At 42.4% G+C, this 19,835-nt stretch overlaps 1 protein-coding gene across 1 annotated transcript; it reads left to right on the top strand.

Annotated features, from left to right (window-relative positions):
• Nucleotides 1-2,940: 2,940 nt before the first annotated feature.
• nexmifb (neurite extension and migration factor b) lies at nt 2,941-12,840 on the top strand (the record flags this gene model as incomplete). Its single annotated transcript, XM_080035982.1, has 2 exons — nt 2,941-3,022; nt 8,639-12,840. 2 exons carry the CDS (start codon nt 2,941-2,943, stop codon nt 12,838-12,840), a joined length of 4,284 nt encoding a protein of 1,427 aa, XP_079892108.1.
• Between the last annotated feature and the right edge of the window lie 6,995 nt (nt 12,841-19,835).

Here is a 19,835-nt window from a genome sequence, read left to right as displayed (position 1 = left end):
AATGATGTGGATGGATGAGTCAGGTCGGCACAAACCTGTTGACGGCGGCCGGGGCGCTCTCTTAAAGCTGCGCCCAGGCATTAGGCTTAACCGTGTGGCAAATTGGACATGCTTGTTGGCGGTAGCTCCAATTTATGTGCACTCTGTATTGCAGTTAGTCCATCTTCATTATTGAAATGGCCTCTTGTCAGGTCCTGACAGAGTGGTGGAGATGGTGAATGGGAGGGGGGCATAGAGGTGAATCATGAATAATGTGGAAAAATAAACACATTTGTGGCATGGGGGAGCTGGATGGCAGAATGGGTGTTGGGAGTGTTGTGAAATGCCCAGCTTTTGTTTTCTCCCCCCTCTTTCCCTCGATTGTACAGTATGTGCAGCTTCTGCCAGTGGATGCTGATGCTAGGGTCCTCCTCAGCCTCCAGGCTTTGTCTGACACACACATGCAATTTGGCCATAAATATACACACACACGCACGCACACAGGCACGCACGCACTCACACACAAAATGCAAAAACCATCGCTACACACATCCACAAGCAGCTCTAGGCGCCAAGCTCTGGCAGGACCTACAGTATGTAGTCCGACCAGCATCCCAGCTGTGCCGTTTGTCACACACTGCTCTGTGGCTGCAGCCTATTTTCACATTAATTTAATTTATTGCACATAATAAATCAGTAAAAAAGGACCTATAAAGTGATTGGGAATAGAACAGGGCTTGCCGGGTGGCTCTAATGGTGGTTCTAATATGACTTGCTAAACTGTTCCAACAATAAGGACCTCGGAATCGAATGGAAATTGGGAAAAGGTGGTCCTGAAGAAAGATTATTGAATTACCTTGTGTTGTATTGTTCTGGATTTGGGACCTGTACTGAAATGCATTTTGAGTAAGTTGTGAATAGAGTGAAAAACAAAAATTTTGAAGATGGTTGAGCTCAAAATAGGTAGGCTACTGAGTGACTGGAATAAATATATTTCTAATAGTCCATGGGACTGTTGCATTGATAGGTCTGGGCATAGCTCATCTGGATCAGCTAGTTCAAGAGGGGATATCCAATTACAATTCATGCTTTGTGGAAGGGGATGTTTTTATTGCCAGATGTACAATTTCAATTTCGCCTGTGTGCCGAATTGATACAAGATGACCTGAAAAACCTCTCTTAGCTCTGTAAATGCCACGTGCACTCGAGCCTAGGCCGGCTTTAGGAGTAAAAGCACTTCCCTATGAAGAAGAAGAACAGGGGTCTGTCTGGCTGGCTCTACCCACCTACGGGCTCCTTGCACCCGCTGCACACATGAGCACATGTTATGGCTCATGAGATAATTTCCCACTGAGCCGGTCTGTGTGTGTGTGTGTGTGTGTGTGTGTGTGTGTGTGTGTGTGTGTGTCTGTGTGTGTGTGTGTGTGTGTGCGCTTGTGTGTGTGTGTAACTGTGAGCTGAAGCAAGGGGTTCCCTTCAGGTAACTCTCTCTCCCCAGCTTAGGTCAGTGAGCAGCTAATGACATTTAGAAGCAATAGGATGAAAGAGATGGCAGTTGTTTGTAGTCGGACGCACACACTACCTTTGTCTTATTGTCTGCCGTCTGTCTTAATCTCTCAGCCGCCGTTTTCGCACCACAAGGAGATGGTGTTATTAGATCCCCCTCCCCTGGCTCATTTGTCATCCTGCAGCAGCTCTCCTCCAGAGAAGGACCGCAGGAGCTGGACAAAAAAAAAGCAAACAATATAAACAGTCGGGAGGCCACAGCATCAAATGTTCATCATTTACTGGCCCAGAGACTCCTGTGGCATCATTATTCTTTCAGGTTAATTTGTGTGCCACCCCACCCAATTTCAAATCACTTCAACCAATCCTCTCGATCTCTGTCCCACCTAAAAGCTATCGTGCGTAACTTCTGTTGCCCCAATTCTAAGTAATTACAACAACGTTGTCGGTGTTTCTGCATTTTATCTTTTTTTCTTAGCAGTAGAATCAACAACTGAAAGATTTCTTGGGCGCTTCTTGGGATTATTCTGAGCTACTGCGCAGGTGTCGGGGGTGCAACACCAGTTTGAAAACACTGCCATTGTGAAAAATACAGAGATATTTTTTTTGTGGAGCTGATAGAGCATAATCAACTCTGTCTTATCTCATTCGGCAATGGCTTGAATGTAACCGATATTCATTTATACGAAGAAGTTTTGCACAATAGCTTTAATAAGCTTTTTTTCTTCTGTGTACCATTTTCAACGAGACAATTTAACCTAGCCTCTCTCTTTTCCTACCATAATGTATTGTTTCATGTTGCAGTGAACCCAGCTCACTGCATCCAGCTATTCACGAACACTCAATCATCCCCAACCCCCAGTTCCACCGTCACTCGCTGCACAGTAGAAAGTATTGTCAGCGCTCAAAGTTTGCTGTCACCGCCTCAGTCACATCTCTTTAATCTGTCCTCTGAGCTGGGTTGCTTTTTCCGTGCTGCCGAGGCACACAGGAGGGAGGGAGTCAGCTAATTACAATAAACAAATATGCTCAGAGCCGCCTATGCAAGGTTCGCATAGGTTAACAACTCTAGCTATAAATGTTAAATGAAGCTTAAAATAGGATGCTATGGCGTACAGTTGCCATAGCGATCTCGGCTGTGATTCTTTGTGTACTTTCTTGGTTGGCAAAGTTTAAATGAATCTTCGACACGAATCCGAGATATAGTGAAGGAACAAGCGATCACTTGGTTTCCCCAGAGTGCCTCTCTGATGTCTCTTTCATGTTTGGAGCTTTCTTTTTTCTATGATCACTGCAACTTTTGTGTCGTGTCTGTCTTTGTTGTTTTGAAACCTATTGTGACGCTGTTAATGTTATTCTATTGCTTTTTCCTCCCCGTCCTCTCTCTGTTTCTCTCTTTCCAACAGGTGGGCCAGTCAAAATGATGCGTAGGAGGTGAAGCGTTGAGCCGTATTGATGGATGTGTTAACAGACAGCAGTCTCACATTGATCGTGAAGACTTCAGAACCAGAGATTGCAAATGTAGCCGAGGACACAGGTGAAGATTATTCCCTTTTTTTTAATCAGAAAAAATATCAAACATAAGTTCTTTATAATACGAAAAGGCTGAATTTGCAATTTGAAAAACAAAACAAATTAAAGCTCAATGACGTTGTTCTTTCTCTCGTCTTTCAAACTTCGAAAAGACAATTAGTATTACCGCATGGAGCTAGCGTCCTTGAATTAGCTTTTCACCCTCCGTTTTAAGCTCTTTGACAAGATATGGGGAAACCTGAAACACATCCAGACATTTGTAAATGAAAAGTGGAGAGGAAACATTAAATGAGGCGTTTTTAAGCTATTGTTAATCCTCTCTCCCGATGCATCCACAAGTCAGAAATGTGACATCTACCCATTTTTCTCATAAAAAGGTGCAAATGTTAAAGAGGGTGCCACCATTAATTCTGTCACATTATTCCACATTTATTCATGCAAGCAATAGGTTGTATGTGGAAAATACAGCTTATTCAGATTTATTTGTGTCATTATTTTGTTGTTCAGGTTGCCTCTACTCGCAGTAACATTATCCATGTATCATAATTATATTTCCATATTGCGATTCTTAATAAAAAACCTAAGTGTAGGCTCTTCTTTTTACTAGACTTATAGGCCACAATGATTTTACTAGACTTATTCAGCCACTACCTACTGCCCCCTAAAGTTTACCTCTACCAAGCACCACTGATCCTAAAATGAGGTTTATCTTAGGTGTTTCAGGTCTGGTCAGGCTCCGTAGGGTTTGATTATCCTCAGCACTAGTCGGGAAATGAGGAAGCGATAGAGGATGGTATAACAAGAGACGAATGGGTGAAAGCGGCTCCATTTAGCAGGAATATGGCAGCTCTCTGAAGAGGGTGGCCATGAATCATGCTGCAGTTACTCACCACTTATTATGAACATCCTGTACTGGCTGGATTGACCCCGCCCCCCACCCCACCATTCACAAAATGTCATATAGTGAAGATGGAGAAAGACGATGGCAAGCAAGCGGCTTCTGTGGCTGGCCTACCAGCTGGATGAGTGAACGCCCCGGGTAGCTGAGCTGCAAAACGGCTAGCTCGGCATTTTGCGAATGTAAAAGCCTCCACGGAACAGGGATAAGGAGCAGGCAAGTTGGAACGGGGGGAGATATCGAGCAGAAGAGGGATGGAAAGGGGGGGATGGGAGTATGGAATGATTTCAAAAAAGCAATTAAAAAGGAGGAAAAAGGCTGTGTCAACTGTTTTCGTTTACATTGTTCTTCATATTGTGATATTTGAACTACTTTATTCTTTCAGCCACATTGAATAGATTTGAGTTTTTTGATGTTTATTTCAGGGACAGTTGTATTGAAATATTCGTCTTTTGTTGGTTTGTGAGTGATTACAATGGATTGGAAATGAAGAGAGAAAAGGCTTGGATGTATGAGCGCAGGTGTGGCATCTGACATACTAATAGACAAGGCCACAGACGCCAGCTCGTCTCTCTCCTCTCATGTCCACGACCATGTCCCTCTGCATGGGCTTGTGTCCCAACAGAGCCACCTGGCACAGCGCAGCTCAGGCTCACCTTTAGGTGGATGCTGCCCGTAAATGTCATGACTAGAAAGATAGATAGAGGAGACTCTGAAAGCGCAGAGCACTAACTGGTCTAGTCTAGTTTGGCGGTAGTCGGGCTGTCTAGCATGGCTGGGTTTGGCAGGGCTGGGGATCAGAAGATCACCACCTCCTGCCAGCAGCCGGGGTCCTTCCATATGCTCGGCAGTGAATGTCCATGCCAGCTCCCAGGAGCTGTGTCACATCCAGCCCAGGTTTCTGTTCAAGGAGCATTTCTTCCGCTAACACAATTACAAGCTTAAAACTCTGTGTGCAACGCTTGTTTTTTATTCGTACATGAGCTGCTCTGTATCTAAAGCTGCATATTGAATTCTGGCAGCAGTGAGTATTTTGGATGTTTATCTTGTTTACATTTGCCAGCTCAGATTCAGGAGCAACATTTTGCTGCACCATGTCAGTGAATATGAGGCTGCTGATCCCCCTCTGACCTCTAATGTCAAACTTGATTTGTCATCCCTACTGTAGTCACTCACTGTAAGACCTGTGTTTGTGTGTGTGTGTGTGTGTGTGTGTGTGTGTGTGTGTGTGTGTGTGTGTGTGTGTGTGTGTGTTTGTATACCTGTCTGACTGAGTGATCTGTGGCACATTCTGAACAGCTGAAGAACTAATGGTCCAGCTGGAGACAGATGGCCTCTCGATAACACTATACCCCCAAGCCAATACTCACACTCTATCACTCTCCCTCTCTCTCCCAAACACACACATGCATATACACACCCCCACACAGATACACGCATCTACTGTACACAACACACCATAAAATCACATGCACGCACACTTTAGAAAGGATAGATTGTTAATCCATTTTAAACCCTGAGGAAACACATTTTTCAATATGAGTAATTGTTTCACTGCAATTTTGAACAATCTTTTGGCAATATAAGTTGGCAGCTTAGGTTTCACATGAACACAGGAGGATAAAGGAAGTACATTTTCCCTCTTTTTTTGTTGTTAACCTCTTTCTGTGGCTTTGCTTCTTTGTGGGGCTAAGGAAACGGATAAGTAATAATTTATTTATATTTGCCATATCTAAGAGTTCTAGAAAATTACTTTGTAGATTTCGATCACCGGCACTGTTTACATACTGTATAATCTAAATAAATTGTGTCCAAGACTGGGGTAGAATCATTGGATTCATCCTATGCTCCTCTCTTTACAATTAGAGCCATATAATGCTATGTGGCTCAAAATGTAATAATAAAGAAAGAGTTAAATGCAGAAGATGATATCTCCTCTCACACTCCACAGAAATAATGTCTCAGTAACATGCTTTTTGTCTGAGGTCATTTTAGCTCACGGACTAAAGGGAACTGATGGCACACACACCTAACTGTGATTCATCTGCAGCCCCTGATAAGTTACCGCTATAAAAGCTTTGTGACTCCGAGAGGAGAGGAGATGCATATTTCTCTTGAGGTTTTCTTCATTAAGGATGACAATGGCGCAGTTCCATGCCTCTAGTGGGTGTTGTGGTTGCTCCGGTGTGTCTGCAGGATACAGAGCCAGGGAGACCCACTATCATAAATTTCATTACCTCATTAAATCACCCTCAAATCATATCCATATTGAAGGATTTTCTTGCCACCAATGCAGCCCTGTTGAATACTGTGTGTTAAGCAGTCTTCCCCTCAAGCATTTATCACTACCTCAATAATGATTAGGTGCATCCATTCTAAAATGGGGGACGTTGCTAGTTAACCTTTGTGGATACATTAATTGCTGTGTTGTGTTTTTCAATTGAAATTTTTCTGGTGGGATTTTAAAGAATATTGTGCAAACCAGCAGCTTGGGTTTGTCGAGGGAGGCATGTGAAGATGATATTGGTTATACAGTCTCCAACATATGGGCCTGTCGTGTCCCATGTGTACGTACCTGCCTCCGCTGCTGTCATCTAATTATGCAAAGCAAACAAAGCTATCTGCCTGCTGCTACAAGCCTGCTTCTGTGGGTTTTGATTGTTACTCATCAGATGGATGTCCTCAACTGATTGAGACATTGTCACAATCGACCTGTAGATAATCACCAAAACCTACTTTCAATTTAGTCATTACTGCAATTGTTGCTGCCAATCGGCGTGATTTTGTGATATTTTGTAACATTAAGTTGGATCTGCGTCAACACAGATGCAATGCTAAAGGGAGGGGGATGTAATGCACGATGACTGCATTTGTTTGATATCATATCTCAGGTTGCTATAGGAAGATATATTACCATAGTATCATTGTGGTAATATGTCCCCTCCATGAGTTGTCAGGGGGGGGGGGGGGGGGGGGGGGGGCGCGGGCTGCCTTGATTTCCAACTGACCAAGTTCCAACTTTTTTTTTATTTTTTTTTTTTAGTGCTAGCAAGCGCGATGTGTGCTTGTGTATGGTCATATCCGCGCGAAAATCCGCGATTTGCAGTAAATAAATGTCCACATGTGTCTCCAAGTGTCTCTGTAGGCTATTTGAAAAGAAATCAAGCAAGTAGACTAATAATAACATTAATTAATTATTGGTTATCGCATCACAGAAGGCCTATTGGCCTATAATAAGAAAAAAACACCACCCTAACTATGTTTACAGTTTAAAAATGTTTTGAATGAAATGCAAACCTCAGTGAATCATTTGCTCTCGTTTCTCTGTCCTGAGATTCACACAGACTGAGTAGTCTTGTTAATTTTTTTGCTGCAGAAGTTATCTCAGCTAATGTTTGTTATCTAATTTGATAATAAGGTGATTGTATGCAGAATGCTCGTGCCAGAAACTCATACATTGTTTTTGTACAGATAAATAAATAAATATTAGCAGGTTCTCAATAGTATTTCAATTTAAGGGGGGGGGGGGGGGGGGGGGGGCGCAACAAATTCCTGTCCCCTAGGGGGGGCATGATAGAAAATAATTGAGAACCACTGATATAGGTGATGCATAATTGTACTGCATTGAAACTGCATTTCAAGCAGCACTTAAAGCTGGGGTATACAGTGATGATTTCTGATTGGTCAAAGTTAACATGAGCTGTACACGTTGACCAACCAGAGCGAGGCTCCGATTCTCTGTTCTTATTGGCTGTTGGGACTGTCCATTCACTTTGGCACAACTTTGTTGGTGTAGAGCGTGTCAGGGAGGGACCATAGGGGAGGGACCAAAGAGAACAAGTGGAGCGGTTGAGGTATTTGAAATCGAATATTCTCCCCAAATCCTCCACCCCAGCTTTAACCACTTAACATAAAGTTGGTGACTCCATTTTCAAATCACACTCCTTGTGTGTTCTGAGTATGTGGTAGGATTTGTTATGGCTATTTTACTATATGCCTTGCCTAGACATTTAAACATCACCAGTAATGAGTAAGAAGTTGTCCTTACCCAAATTGACATAGCTCATGCCCGTTATTGAATCTAGCATCAAAATGTAATTAGGGCTGGCATCACTTATACCCCTTTTCCAACAAAGAAAACCAGGTTACAATTCCGGGTGCGTCTTAGGGCTGGTTGGCAGTTAGTTCAAGTTGGGCTAGAGAGCCACCACATGATGTCACTGTATACGTTGCGGCTCTCCCAGCTAATGCTAGCACTAACATTGAGCACAACAGCTGCAGATATATCATATTGCTCTTTTGTTTTGATAGCCAAATACAACCTATATAGACTTGTGCTGGTCGTTGTGATCGCTACAGACGGCGATAATGTTTAGATTATGGTCTCATAGTAGCTATGTTTTTAAATTTGGCCGTTGCAAAGTTTTAGTAGGTCTCGTTGGTCGTGAGAATCCCTGTCCCGGCCCCTGGTGTAGGCACGTCCTGTTTCCAAACCAGCGAAGAGTTAGTGCCGCTCTGTACCCTGGCCTTTCCTGGCCAGTAACAGGCTCCTAACATTCCCTAAACTGTGCCCTAACAATTGACATTTTAAACTCTATGGGGTTTATTGTCACTAAAATTGAACAAATAAATGTCTGTGTAACAACTGAACAAAAACAATTGGATTGTACTTCAAAATTACAGTTGAAAGAATTGAATTTTTCCTTTTCTTTTTCCTTGCAGGGGTATGTGAGCAGAGTGGTGATCTGGGTCTGTGCCAGCTGGTTGATGCTGCTCTCCCTCCATCCTCGCCTCCTCCTGCTGCAGAGACTTCACAACAGGCCTGCCCAACTCACCAGAGGACCACGCCTACATCACCACCCCTCCCCTTGCCTCTTGACACTGACCCTTCTCTGGGCCTGACAGTCGCACCCTGCCCTCCTCCTGATGACGCTCCAACTGTAGTCTCCCACCTTCATCACACTCCCACTCCTGAATCACAGGCTGTAAGCTCCTGGGGCCCAACAGGAGACACCCAGAAGACTTCCCTTCTGCTGCCTGTCACCCTCCCTCTGTCAGGCACAATGATGGAGCCTGGCACTGTGTCTTCCCTGACTGAAGAGTGTCTTCTTCAGCCCACTCGCACCTGCCTCGGCTGTTTCATTGAGACCTGTGATGCTACTGACCCTAGTACCATCCAGAACGGTCCGCCCCATGACCCTAACACCAACCCTGACACAGAGACTGGGCTAAGTGTAAGGATAGGGGACGTGAGCCGAGAGGACTTTTCTGACATCAACAACATCAGCATCCAGTGCCTGAGCCATGCGGGGGAAGCAGTGAGTCACTACGGAGAACAGCTCCTCTCTGACCAACTACTTAGCTTTCCTCTGCCGAAAGCCCCAGGTGAGGGCAAGAGAGTAGATGGAAACAAAACGGAAGACTGTGATGACCCAGAGGATGATGCAACAGCTAAGAACTTGTATGAGGGACTGTTACTTGACAAAGTGAGCGGAGAGGAGGTTCTGCTAGCTAATGCCGGCCAGGACTGGGGCTACTTTGAATCATTCATCAGTGAGAGTAAGATGGAACTGCTGGACCTTTGTTCTAAGAATGAACTGTCAGTCAATCTCTTCTCTGAGGATGACGTTGACAATCTATTTGACGATGAAGATGATGACTCAACTTTAAGCAGTGATGTGTGTTCGCTGAAGATTCGTTATGAGTCTTTTCAGGACAACATGAGGGAGAAAACAAATGTGCTCCAGGAGGAAACACAGTTCAACTTCTTCCCCAGTGTCCTGGCCAACTGTGCCAAGAAAGAGGAAGGGGCAGGAGTCTTGAGGAGGAGTGTTGAGGAGCTTCAGCCCAAAGGGGATGAGCTCATCCTGGTGGCAGGACAGGAGGAAAAGGCTGGGGACTGCAGTGGTAGGAGCCCCCTGGATGGTTCCCAAGGCTCACCCATTTCCACTCCAAAAGTCAACTACCTAATGGACTTCAATTCTACAGAGGAGTCAGGCGAATTCAGTGATGACAGCTCCTGCACCGGCTCCTCCTCGGACACCCTGCAGGAGGGAAAGTTTAAGAAGGGCCCATCAAAGAGACTGCTTAGCCCCTCTAATCCCCTCAACTATGGTTTGCGCTCCAAGAGAAAGGTTCGATACAGTGATGACTATTTATATGACGTGGACTCGATTGAGAGTGAGAAGAATGCAGAGAAAAAAGAGAAAGCTCCGTCCGGTCAAAAAGAGGAGGAAGATGTAGACTGGTGTCCCAAAAAACGCAGGAAATCCTGCCGTAAAGAGCCACCAGTGGTCATCAAGTACATCATCATCAACAGGTTTAAAGGGGAGAAACTCATGTCTGTGAAACTGGGCAAGCTGGACCCCGTGGATGCTACTGTGAACTTAAACACTGACACAGTAAGCAAATATGAAACACTCGCTCCTCTGAAGGATTTCTGGCAGGAGAGGCAAAGAGAGAGACAGGAACAGCTTAAGCTGGCTGCCAGAGATAAACAACAACGCGGTGTTCATCTAAACGGGCGCCATCATCGCCCTTTTAATTCTAGTCATCCCAAAAGGAAATACAAGATTGCAAACAGGATTAAGGTTCAGAGGATTCACACTGTGGAGCAATCAGCAACAGCACAGGGCTCCCCTCTCTCTGATCAGGGCCAGAGAGGTGTCACTAAAGAAGACGCCACCCCCACGTTAGGGGGAATAATAGTAGCCCCAGGCCTCCCACTGACATTGGACACAGACTCTATCACGCACACAGCCACAGCCAAGAGCCGCTCCCAGGAGAGGGAAGAGAGGGAGGCGAGGAGATTGGGAGGAAATAAAACAGTCAGGATAAGGAAATTCAAAAGTGAAGCCAGGCTGAGGAGCAAGAAAATGAAAGAGGCAGAAGGAGAAGAGGGGAGAAGCGTGACAAATGAAACGGATGCCTGTGTCGCTGCAGCACAGATTGAGGACCCTACTGCTGAGTTAGAAGAGGCAGGCATTAGCTCAGCTACAGTCAAACCCCATTTCTCTGACAATACCACCACTGCTCACACATCTGAGGAGAAATTTCCCTTTGTTTCATCCACCTGCTCTCCTGACAAAGCTGCCTCCTCAGAGGAGGTGGAGGCGGGTGTCCCTGTCATCCCGGGGGGCTACCTGCAGACCCTGTTAGATGCTACAGACTCCTCCAGTGGAGTAGCTATCTCTTATTTCCCCCAGCAGCCCTCTAGGCAGCAGTATCCTCTGGGGCTATCCCTAGAGGAGAAACAGTTTTCGTCTCTGCAGCTCGCTCAGAGCTGCGTCCTCTCGCCGCCCTCCGAGTCGGAGCTCCAGCAGTCTCCCCAGAACTGCCCCAGCTTCCCCCAGATGTGGCACCCACAGCTCTGTGCAAGTCACAGCCAGAGCTTTGGGCCCGAGACACCAGAGACTCCCATCTTACCCAACAACTTTCCACCTGCTGTTCCCCTGAATGACAGCCTGCCAGTGTCTAACTACAGCCAGTTGAGCCCTGAGGCTGACAGGCTACTTTATGAGAAGAGCTACCTGACTGAGGCTGGGCTGCAGCCCGGGGCAGATCTGCAAGTGTGTCAGTCTGCCTGTGTTGAGGGCCAGGTGCAATACCAGAGAGGGTCCCTGTGCACAGACAATGGCAGGCTCATCAGCTATGACTCAGTGGGCTCTCTGTCAGCCTCCTCCAGCAATTATAGCTCCCTCAAGTCCTGTGAGCGAGAGGGAGAAGAGGAGGGCCGAGACAGTTTCTTAGCTCATTGCAGTCCTAAAGTGCTGATTCAGCAGAGTGTGGATGCCCTTACCCCGCTCAGGGAGTCCACAGACCTGCTGGACATCTCCAACTTCACTCCAGACAAGTTTAGACACTCATCACTGTCAGAGCTTTCTCCTCCTGAAACCCCCAATCTGTCCCCCCAGGTAGTTGGGCGTGAGATGAAGATGGCAGGCAATGTTGGAGAATACCAGGATGTGAATGATATGACTATGGACTGCAATAGGGAAGCAAAGTGGAACTGTGACATTATGCAGCAACAAGAGCACACAGCAAATACATACACAGTGGAAGACAGCCAGTTTCCTCTGCACACCTTTAACAATCAGGATGTGTTGTGTTTGGATAAAAAGGAGGTGGGAGAATTCGATGAACAGACTGGTGAAATGTTGACTGGTGCAAAAAGCATTAAGTCAAAGAGGAAAGGCAATTGCAAACAGACGGCTGCGGGACAAAGCCCAAAGAAAGTCCGGCCACCCAGAGCTCCTAAGTCAGAAAAGGTCAAGACCCCCAAACAGAACTCGCGCTCCACCAAAAAGATAAAGGCAATGTTGGAGGGTAAGGCAGCAAAGAACCAGGCAGGTGGTTGTGGCACAAGCCTGACTGATAGTAGTAGCACTGGGGACTGGTCTGGCACTGGCTGGTCAGAGAGCAACAGCCTGGTTGGGGATGACCAGAGAGAATTCGAGGAGCCCTCCAATATTCTGTCCAACATAGTTTCTGGCATGGCTGAGGTCCAAAGGTTTATGATGGCCTCCATCGAGCCGCTGTGGAATCCTATGTCCGAGGCCTGCACGCCCTCCGAGGCCAATAACCTCAACCTAAAGACCCTGAAAATCTTGGCAGGCACAGAGGCTGACCTGAAGAAAAAAGGAACTGGGCTAACAGGGGCTGGGAGAGGTAGGAAGGCTGGGGGAAAGGGAGGAAAAAACCAGGCCAAATTCAACCCATCTCATCCCTTATTCCCCCAACTAGCTCTGGGCTGTAACATGTTTGATAAACCCAACTTTATTAACCCTGGGCCTGCACACAAAAAGCTGTACCGCCACAAGACCAGTGCAAAGTTCCCTAGGATTGAGACACTGAAGGGGAAGCGAGCTGAGAGAGACCCAAATAAAGACATAGCACTGATGACCTCTTTTGAGAAACTGAGGTAATATTTTGTTATCAGCTGCTGTTGCAACCCCTTCTCACTTTCCCCCCACGACCTGCTCAGCCCTCCTTCCCAAGCATACCTACACTGACGCTATGCCAGAGCTGCATGAGTACTACGTTCCCCCTGAATACTCCCACTTCCTTTTAATCCCTCTCCCCCACCCCTACCCCTACCCCCCACTGAAGAGGAAATTAATATCTGCATGATAAACTTCTTGTACTTTGCAAACTACCTATTGAGTGATTGTGTCAAGCTTGATTGAGATTTGAAACGACCATGGCTGCATTTTTCTTGCTTTTGTTGTTCTTGCTTTGTTTGTTCTTATAGTCGTTTTAGTTTTACTTTTGTCTGAAAAAAATGAATAAGCCTTGAAAACAGTTCTGTCGCCTTTTTGAGGAAATTTGTTTTTGTATTTTCTCAGCAGAACTATCTCCCCTGAATTATGTATTTATTCCCCTTTTCCCTAAAGATGTAGCTATATACACAAATGCATTGAGTGACATCTACGCACCCCTCCTCCTCATCTGTTTTTGTATGCAGAATATGGATGTCCTGTTGTTGCTGTCCTTCATACACTGCCTGGCTCATTTCAAGAGGGGAACCTACAATAAATGAGCCCAATTTAAACCCAAGACATCTTGAAAACACAAGATGGGACCATTTTGTATTGATGACATATCAGACGTCTTTTTTCTCACTCAAACTCGGAATGACTCCTCATTTCCTTTTATCAAGCGTTTCTTTTTTCTTCTGGAGTGAGGAGGAACTGGTAATCTAAATTAAAAATGTTACGCCTTGCAAATTCATAAAAGCTCCACCCTCAGAGTATTTTTGTCAATGTTGTTGTACAGGGACCTGCAATATTTGCAAAAAAAAGATGATTATAATCTTAAAATCAATGTGCCAAAAGTAACAATGCTGTGTAAATGACCTCTTATATATGTGTGAATATTGGCTGTTCCTCTTTTTCTATTCATTGGAGTATTGGCTGCTCGGGTTGGAGACTCTTTACAGAGACTTGCCACTACAGGAATTCTTTATTTGGGACTTTTCTCTCTTCTCTGATGAAAGGCACCAACAGCTGGCAGTGGTACACCACCACTCACTAAACCAAATCAGAAAGACTCTGAATTATCCTCGTTTCCCCCCCACTTTGTTTGCCAAATTCAATTTACCTCAACATCGCCTGGCACTGAGAAGCAACAAAAGAGAGGCAAAGGGGAGATCTGCTCTGAAGGCTACTGTAGAGGAGAATGAAAAAAGAGAGGTTTAAACAAGCTTTCTCTGGACCAAGGAGAGTGTAGTTCAGATGCTTAAGGGTAAGCAATGAAAATGATTTGTCAGTTGGGGCTGTGCCTCACTGAATAGCTGTTTTGTACTGGAAATTCAAGGCAGTTTATTACTCATAGAGATCATCATGCACGCAACAGTCGTGAATGGACGTTACATTTTTGCAGTTAGATTTAATGTGAATGTGAAAACAATTTTCAGTACAGATGGAATCGGTAATCTTGTAAATGAAGGAAAGCATGTCTTTACATTAGCTCCACATGGGAATCTTACTTCTATCTTACCTGGAATGGTAATTCAAACAGTAATTTCTCTTGACATTCTCATGTAATTTATTTCTTAACACTGCCATACTTTGTTATATTTTTAAGTTGCATTCGGTCTTTGAATATTTTGATACATTTTTCACACAATTTAACTTCTTTATTTTCAAGGTACTTGCTTTTATATGTTGGCCAAAATTGTCATCTCAGTTTTTTATGGGTCAATATTTTGGCAGAAAGTATTGTAACCGGAAATCAAGGCCAAATAAAGGCACAAATCGAAAAAAAGACAAGAAAATATATGTATTGGTGCTATCTGATGAAGTATATTCCCAGGCTATTTATATTAATTACTTTTGGCTCATTCACTGCCTCACTACCCTGAAATAAATCAACCTTAAAATTAACCATACAATTGCGCTTCATCTGTTTTAAAATATTAAGATTTTATACATTCAATGAAAATCAGGATAATTACAGAACCTCTTCAAATGGTTACAAGAGTATATTTTACAAATATATACTAAAACAATAAGCCTATATTTCTCTCTATCTTTTGCACATTAAATACAATTTTCAAACATAGCAGTAATTACACAAGACTGCATGGAGATGTGCAGACAAATTGAAGCTTGAGGTAAAAAAAACAGGCCTTGTCACACTGGATATGGTAATTCTGACGCACAGGTGATACTAATTGATTGCTTGCATATGGCAAGAATCATTATCAATCTTTCTGTCTGTTTCCCTCTTCTCTCCGCCATGATCCTTTGTTTCTTTTCTCCAGTGTATCAGGGTTAGGACCAAGACAAGCTGCTGATGGGAAGCTCCACATGGGCTGCAAGCCCATTAAGTCTGCCTTCTCTCATTTCTGCCTATTGTCAAATTGAATGTATTTCTCTGAGTTCATACTTTTCTTTATTTTCTTCTTTTTGTTTTTAAACTGTGCCACTGTTGAGCTGCCTCATGTTAATGGTGCTAAGAAAGCTGACAATTGTTTTAATTTTTTGCTTTTTAATTATGTTTTTTTTCTCCCAGAGTTAACAAAAAATAAATGCAAAATAGATTAGGTACCTAACCCTCTTTATGAATGTATATTATAGTGTTATGTTTGATGTATTCACTTCATGATTCTTTGACATTGATTGGAATTACTTTTCTCTTTTCATTAAAAGATGACCGAGCTTTATATATACTGTCTAGAGTTGTTACCAGAAGGAATCTTAATGAACTCTTGACACTACAAAATCTTGTATATTTTTTGTGTGCCAATTTGTAACATATTTTGTAAGTGTATATTTTTCTTAGAAAGTGCTGTGAAGTATTTGTGTGTGTGAGTAACCTTTTATGCGCCTCTATGGGCAGTGGAAAGGATATACAATGACAAGTTTCTGGTTTTAAAAACCAAAATATGAAAGTATCAACAGAAAACTAGAAATATTTACATTTTGTCGGGAGTTTTGTAATAAGACCATGATCTTGTTGTGAGAGTGTTGTGTTACTGTGCAAAACACAAATAAGCGAAGAAAAAAATGGAAAAAAATATATAATTTGTGAACAATTTGCTGTTTTATAGAATTTCATGTAAATTATTTGAGTATTATTTTGTTTTTTTGTTTTGTTGTAACTGTTGCAAAGGTTTTAAATATTTGTGATCAAGCCTGTATGGTGATAATGTAATATTGGTAACTTGCTGAGTTTTGTAATAATGTTTATGGAGTAAATATACAAATTAAAATACGATTTTGAATGCTGCTTTCTGAAGAGAGTTGGGTTGTGTTTTTTACCGCCCACCCAATGCTGTAGCAAGTTACAGACTGGAATACTGGCAATTTAAAATCACAATAACAAAGGGCTGAGGAAGGCATTATGTGAAAACATTTTATATTACAAACAACTTATTGTTCAATAATACTACTACTTCAATAATAGTAAAGGGAATGAATAATATTTTATATTAAATGTTTGCTCCTACCACAAACTGTGTTAATAACACCGTAATCAATCCAATTAGTCTTTCCTTATTTGTTATATTGGAATATTCCCGGACGAAAGTCGTTTTAATTTCTGAGTCCAGCTTTGGCTCATGTTATTTTAATGTCATATCTAATTAGCACACAGGGTCAGACATTGCTAGAGTGACTGCTCATCCATAACTCTTGAGCTCTGCTGCGGTGTTCCACACGGCAACTCATACTGGCATGCTTAATTGGAGCTGGAGATACTGTCTCAGACCATAAACAGATCCTGTGATGTATGCCTCTAAAATTGTCAGGTGGTATTAACATTGTTTTTGTTCTTTAGTCACCCATAGCAGATAAGGGAGCAAGCAAATTATAAAATGGAATGTCTAATGCAATGGATCAGGTACACCTGTGGTTATTAAACAAGATCCTAGTTGTTTTGGGAGTGCGTGCTCACACTGCATGGACAGACATAGACTCTCTCATTATAACCACGTTTGGCATTAGGGGAATTGTTTGTGTGTGTTTTTTTTATCATCACTGAGAACACTATACAGTCACATTTTGAAAGAATCAGCATGTCTGTTGCTGCATGTTATCGTAATGTTGGCGAGGGCTTGTACTCATTGAGTCGAATCACAATAACCCACAAACTACACAATTACTCCAACACATTGTATTGTTTAGCTGGCAGATTAGTTCTAATAGAAAGCAACTTCTTTAAAAGACGAACCTTTCAGACTAATTTGCTATGTTGAATTATGATAAATGGCACAGGTCTACTGCTAGTTAAATCCTCGTTTTGTGTCTTAACAATAGTTTAGCATATAAGCCATTTCAGAGGATTTCTACAACCAGCCAATAGCATCGATAGTTTTGTATTTCCAGGATTTAGGGAAAATGACCCCAAATGTGTCTGTCAAAGCTGCCACTGGCCAATTAATTAATTGGCTAAGCAAAATACTTTTAGAGAAAGATATTTAAAATAATTTGACCTTTGTCAAATACGGAGTATAAGGGCCACAGGGAAGATCTTTTTCCTTTCCAGTGGCCCTTATACTCTTCCGTTGTCAACATTTTTTAGAGAGTTCAATATTTTTGCTATCAGCGCAGTCGTTTTAAGGAATTTTGGGGAGAAGTTGCTGTAGCAGAAGACAGCATTGTACTGTTGCAGAGGGGGCCAGTTCTTTATGTATATGAATGCCTCCTTCAAAGATAAATATCCATTAAATTGTACACACTAAATTAAGGATTTTTCTCAGTTCTGAGTTACGGACTGATACACTGCACTGCACTGGCGGGAGTTGGCGTAGTAATATGTGGCTGAACTACGCGTGTGCTAATTTAAACGGCTGCCAGTGCTGTATAGCGTCTTAAATTTAGCCTACAATTGAACAGATATTTATTTGTTAGGTAAGCATTTATATATGGGTCGAAAAACAGGTTTTCCTGCTGGCCCCCTCTGCAACAGGCTGACTTCTGCTATCTCCTTAGTCCTTATTGTGAGTGTGACTGCTCTGACAGGCGGCTATCTATATTGGTAACATAGGCCTACTAACTATGCATAAGTACATCATACAACCCCACTTCAACAATACCGAACTATCCCTCTAAAGTTATTTTCGTAAATTTTATTTACTTTTTTAGGTTCATTAATCATCATTTGACAGTGTGTGGGAAGCAGTGGCCGCTGTAAATGTATAGACATGATGACTATTCACCACGGAAACATGAAAAGTTCAGTACCCACTGCTGTCTGAAAAACAAGTTGCACAGAGTGATGAAGGTGTGAGCAAGCGAGTTCATATAACACAAAAAATATGGGGCAGACATGCAACAATTCCTTAAACAACACATGTATGTGGTATAATGTGTTATGTTGTTTAGTAGACACAGGACGGGAGACTATATGACTAAATGGGCAATTCTTCAACTAGGTACTACTTTTGGTGTTGAAAGTTTTAGGAAATCTAATAATTATTTTGAGAAATGTATTGATGTGTTACAGTTCTCAATCTTGTGAAGAAACATTTCCTGATAGTGGAAAAGCTAAAATTATTTATAATATATCATTTTTGCCATCTTGTTCTAACAACCAGAGGAAATCGTCATTTCCAACACACTGCAAAAATGTACTTTTTAAACAAAACTATGAACTTAGCCTGTGTTTTCAAAATATGTAATAGTTCCACAGACAGATGTGACCAGATGTACAAAAATAATTTATGTTCAAGGTTTTAAAGGTCACATATTATGCTAAATGCACTTTTTAAATGTGTTCTAACATATCCATGGGTCCACGGTGTGCCTAGAGACTGCCAAAATATTTAAAAAAATAACAGTCTCTCCTTTTCTCACTCTCCCCCTTTCTGAACGCCCCCCCCCCCCCCCCCCAATATATTCCAGTCAGAATTCTCCTCGTTTCTGACCTCAAAAACTGGAAAGTCAGAAGCTTCCACTGTGCAGCCCACACCCCTATTTCTTATTGGTCCACGGCCCCGACAGACAGAGGGCGAGGCGTATCTGGCTTCGCTTCCGGACAGGGGGCGGGGGGAGCTCAAAGATTGTATATTTACGAGGGGAGCTGCAGCTCTTTTTAAAAAATAGGCCATTGTGAGATTAGCTGAACATCAGCATAGTACAATAAATTATCTGAAAGTTTTTTTCAGCAAACAATTAAAGAAAAACGTATTAGGGACCACTAAGACCATATAATATGGTGTATAATAGTACCGAAAAGTGTATAATATGGGAGCTTTAAGGATAGTATTTTCCCATTGTGAAGATGCAAATCTGCTTTAGCTATTCCACCAAAGTCTTTCAATCAATTTCTTTCATGGCACAACCATGATTTTTCTAAATCAGTATAGTTTAATTGTAACAATAGCTGAACAATTTAAAAAATATTTAAAAAAATTATGCTATTTTGTTGTTATTTATGATTTTTACTTCAAAATATGTGCTGTGTTGGTAATGACTGTGTGTTGGAAATGACAGAATGTGTTGAAAATGACATGTGACAAACAGCAATGTTGAAAAATGTGTATGTGAATGAGCTAATAACATGTTTTTTTAAACTCTTTAATTTATTATGCATATTTTCTAGTTATATAAGCCAAATGAAAAGCATTTATAACAACGCCATTGTCATTTCCAACACAGTCATTTCCAACACAGTCCCTTCATCACATCAAAAAGTGTTGGAAATGACTGTATTGGAAATTACATTTTGTCATATTATTTTAAATATCTGCTAATACATCAGCTTGAAAAAGTCCTTTTTAGAGTTAACATTAAATGTACTCAAAAATAAACCGCATACAATGGTTATTTTCTTATTATTTTATAATTTAAAGGAAATATGAGTTGTTTGGAATTGACAAACAATTAGCACATTCTTGATTTAGCCAACCTTTATCTTGACTTCTTCGGTTGTCTGTTTACTCCATGGAGCTGAATTTCTCGTCAAGCCATGTGCT

The sequence above is a fragment of the Ammodytes marinus genome, assembly GCF_949987685.1.
Source record: "Ammodytes marinus genome assembly, chromosome: 10".
Taxonomy (NCBI): Eukaryota; Metazoa; Chordata; class Actinopteri; order Uranoscopiformes; family Ammodytidae; genus Ammodytes; species Ammodytes marinus.
Note: the sequence above shows the minus strand (reverse complement) of the source record. Positions and strands in the feature narration are given on the sequence as shown.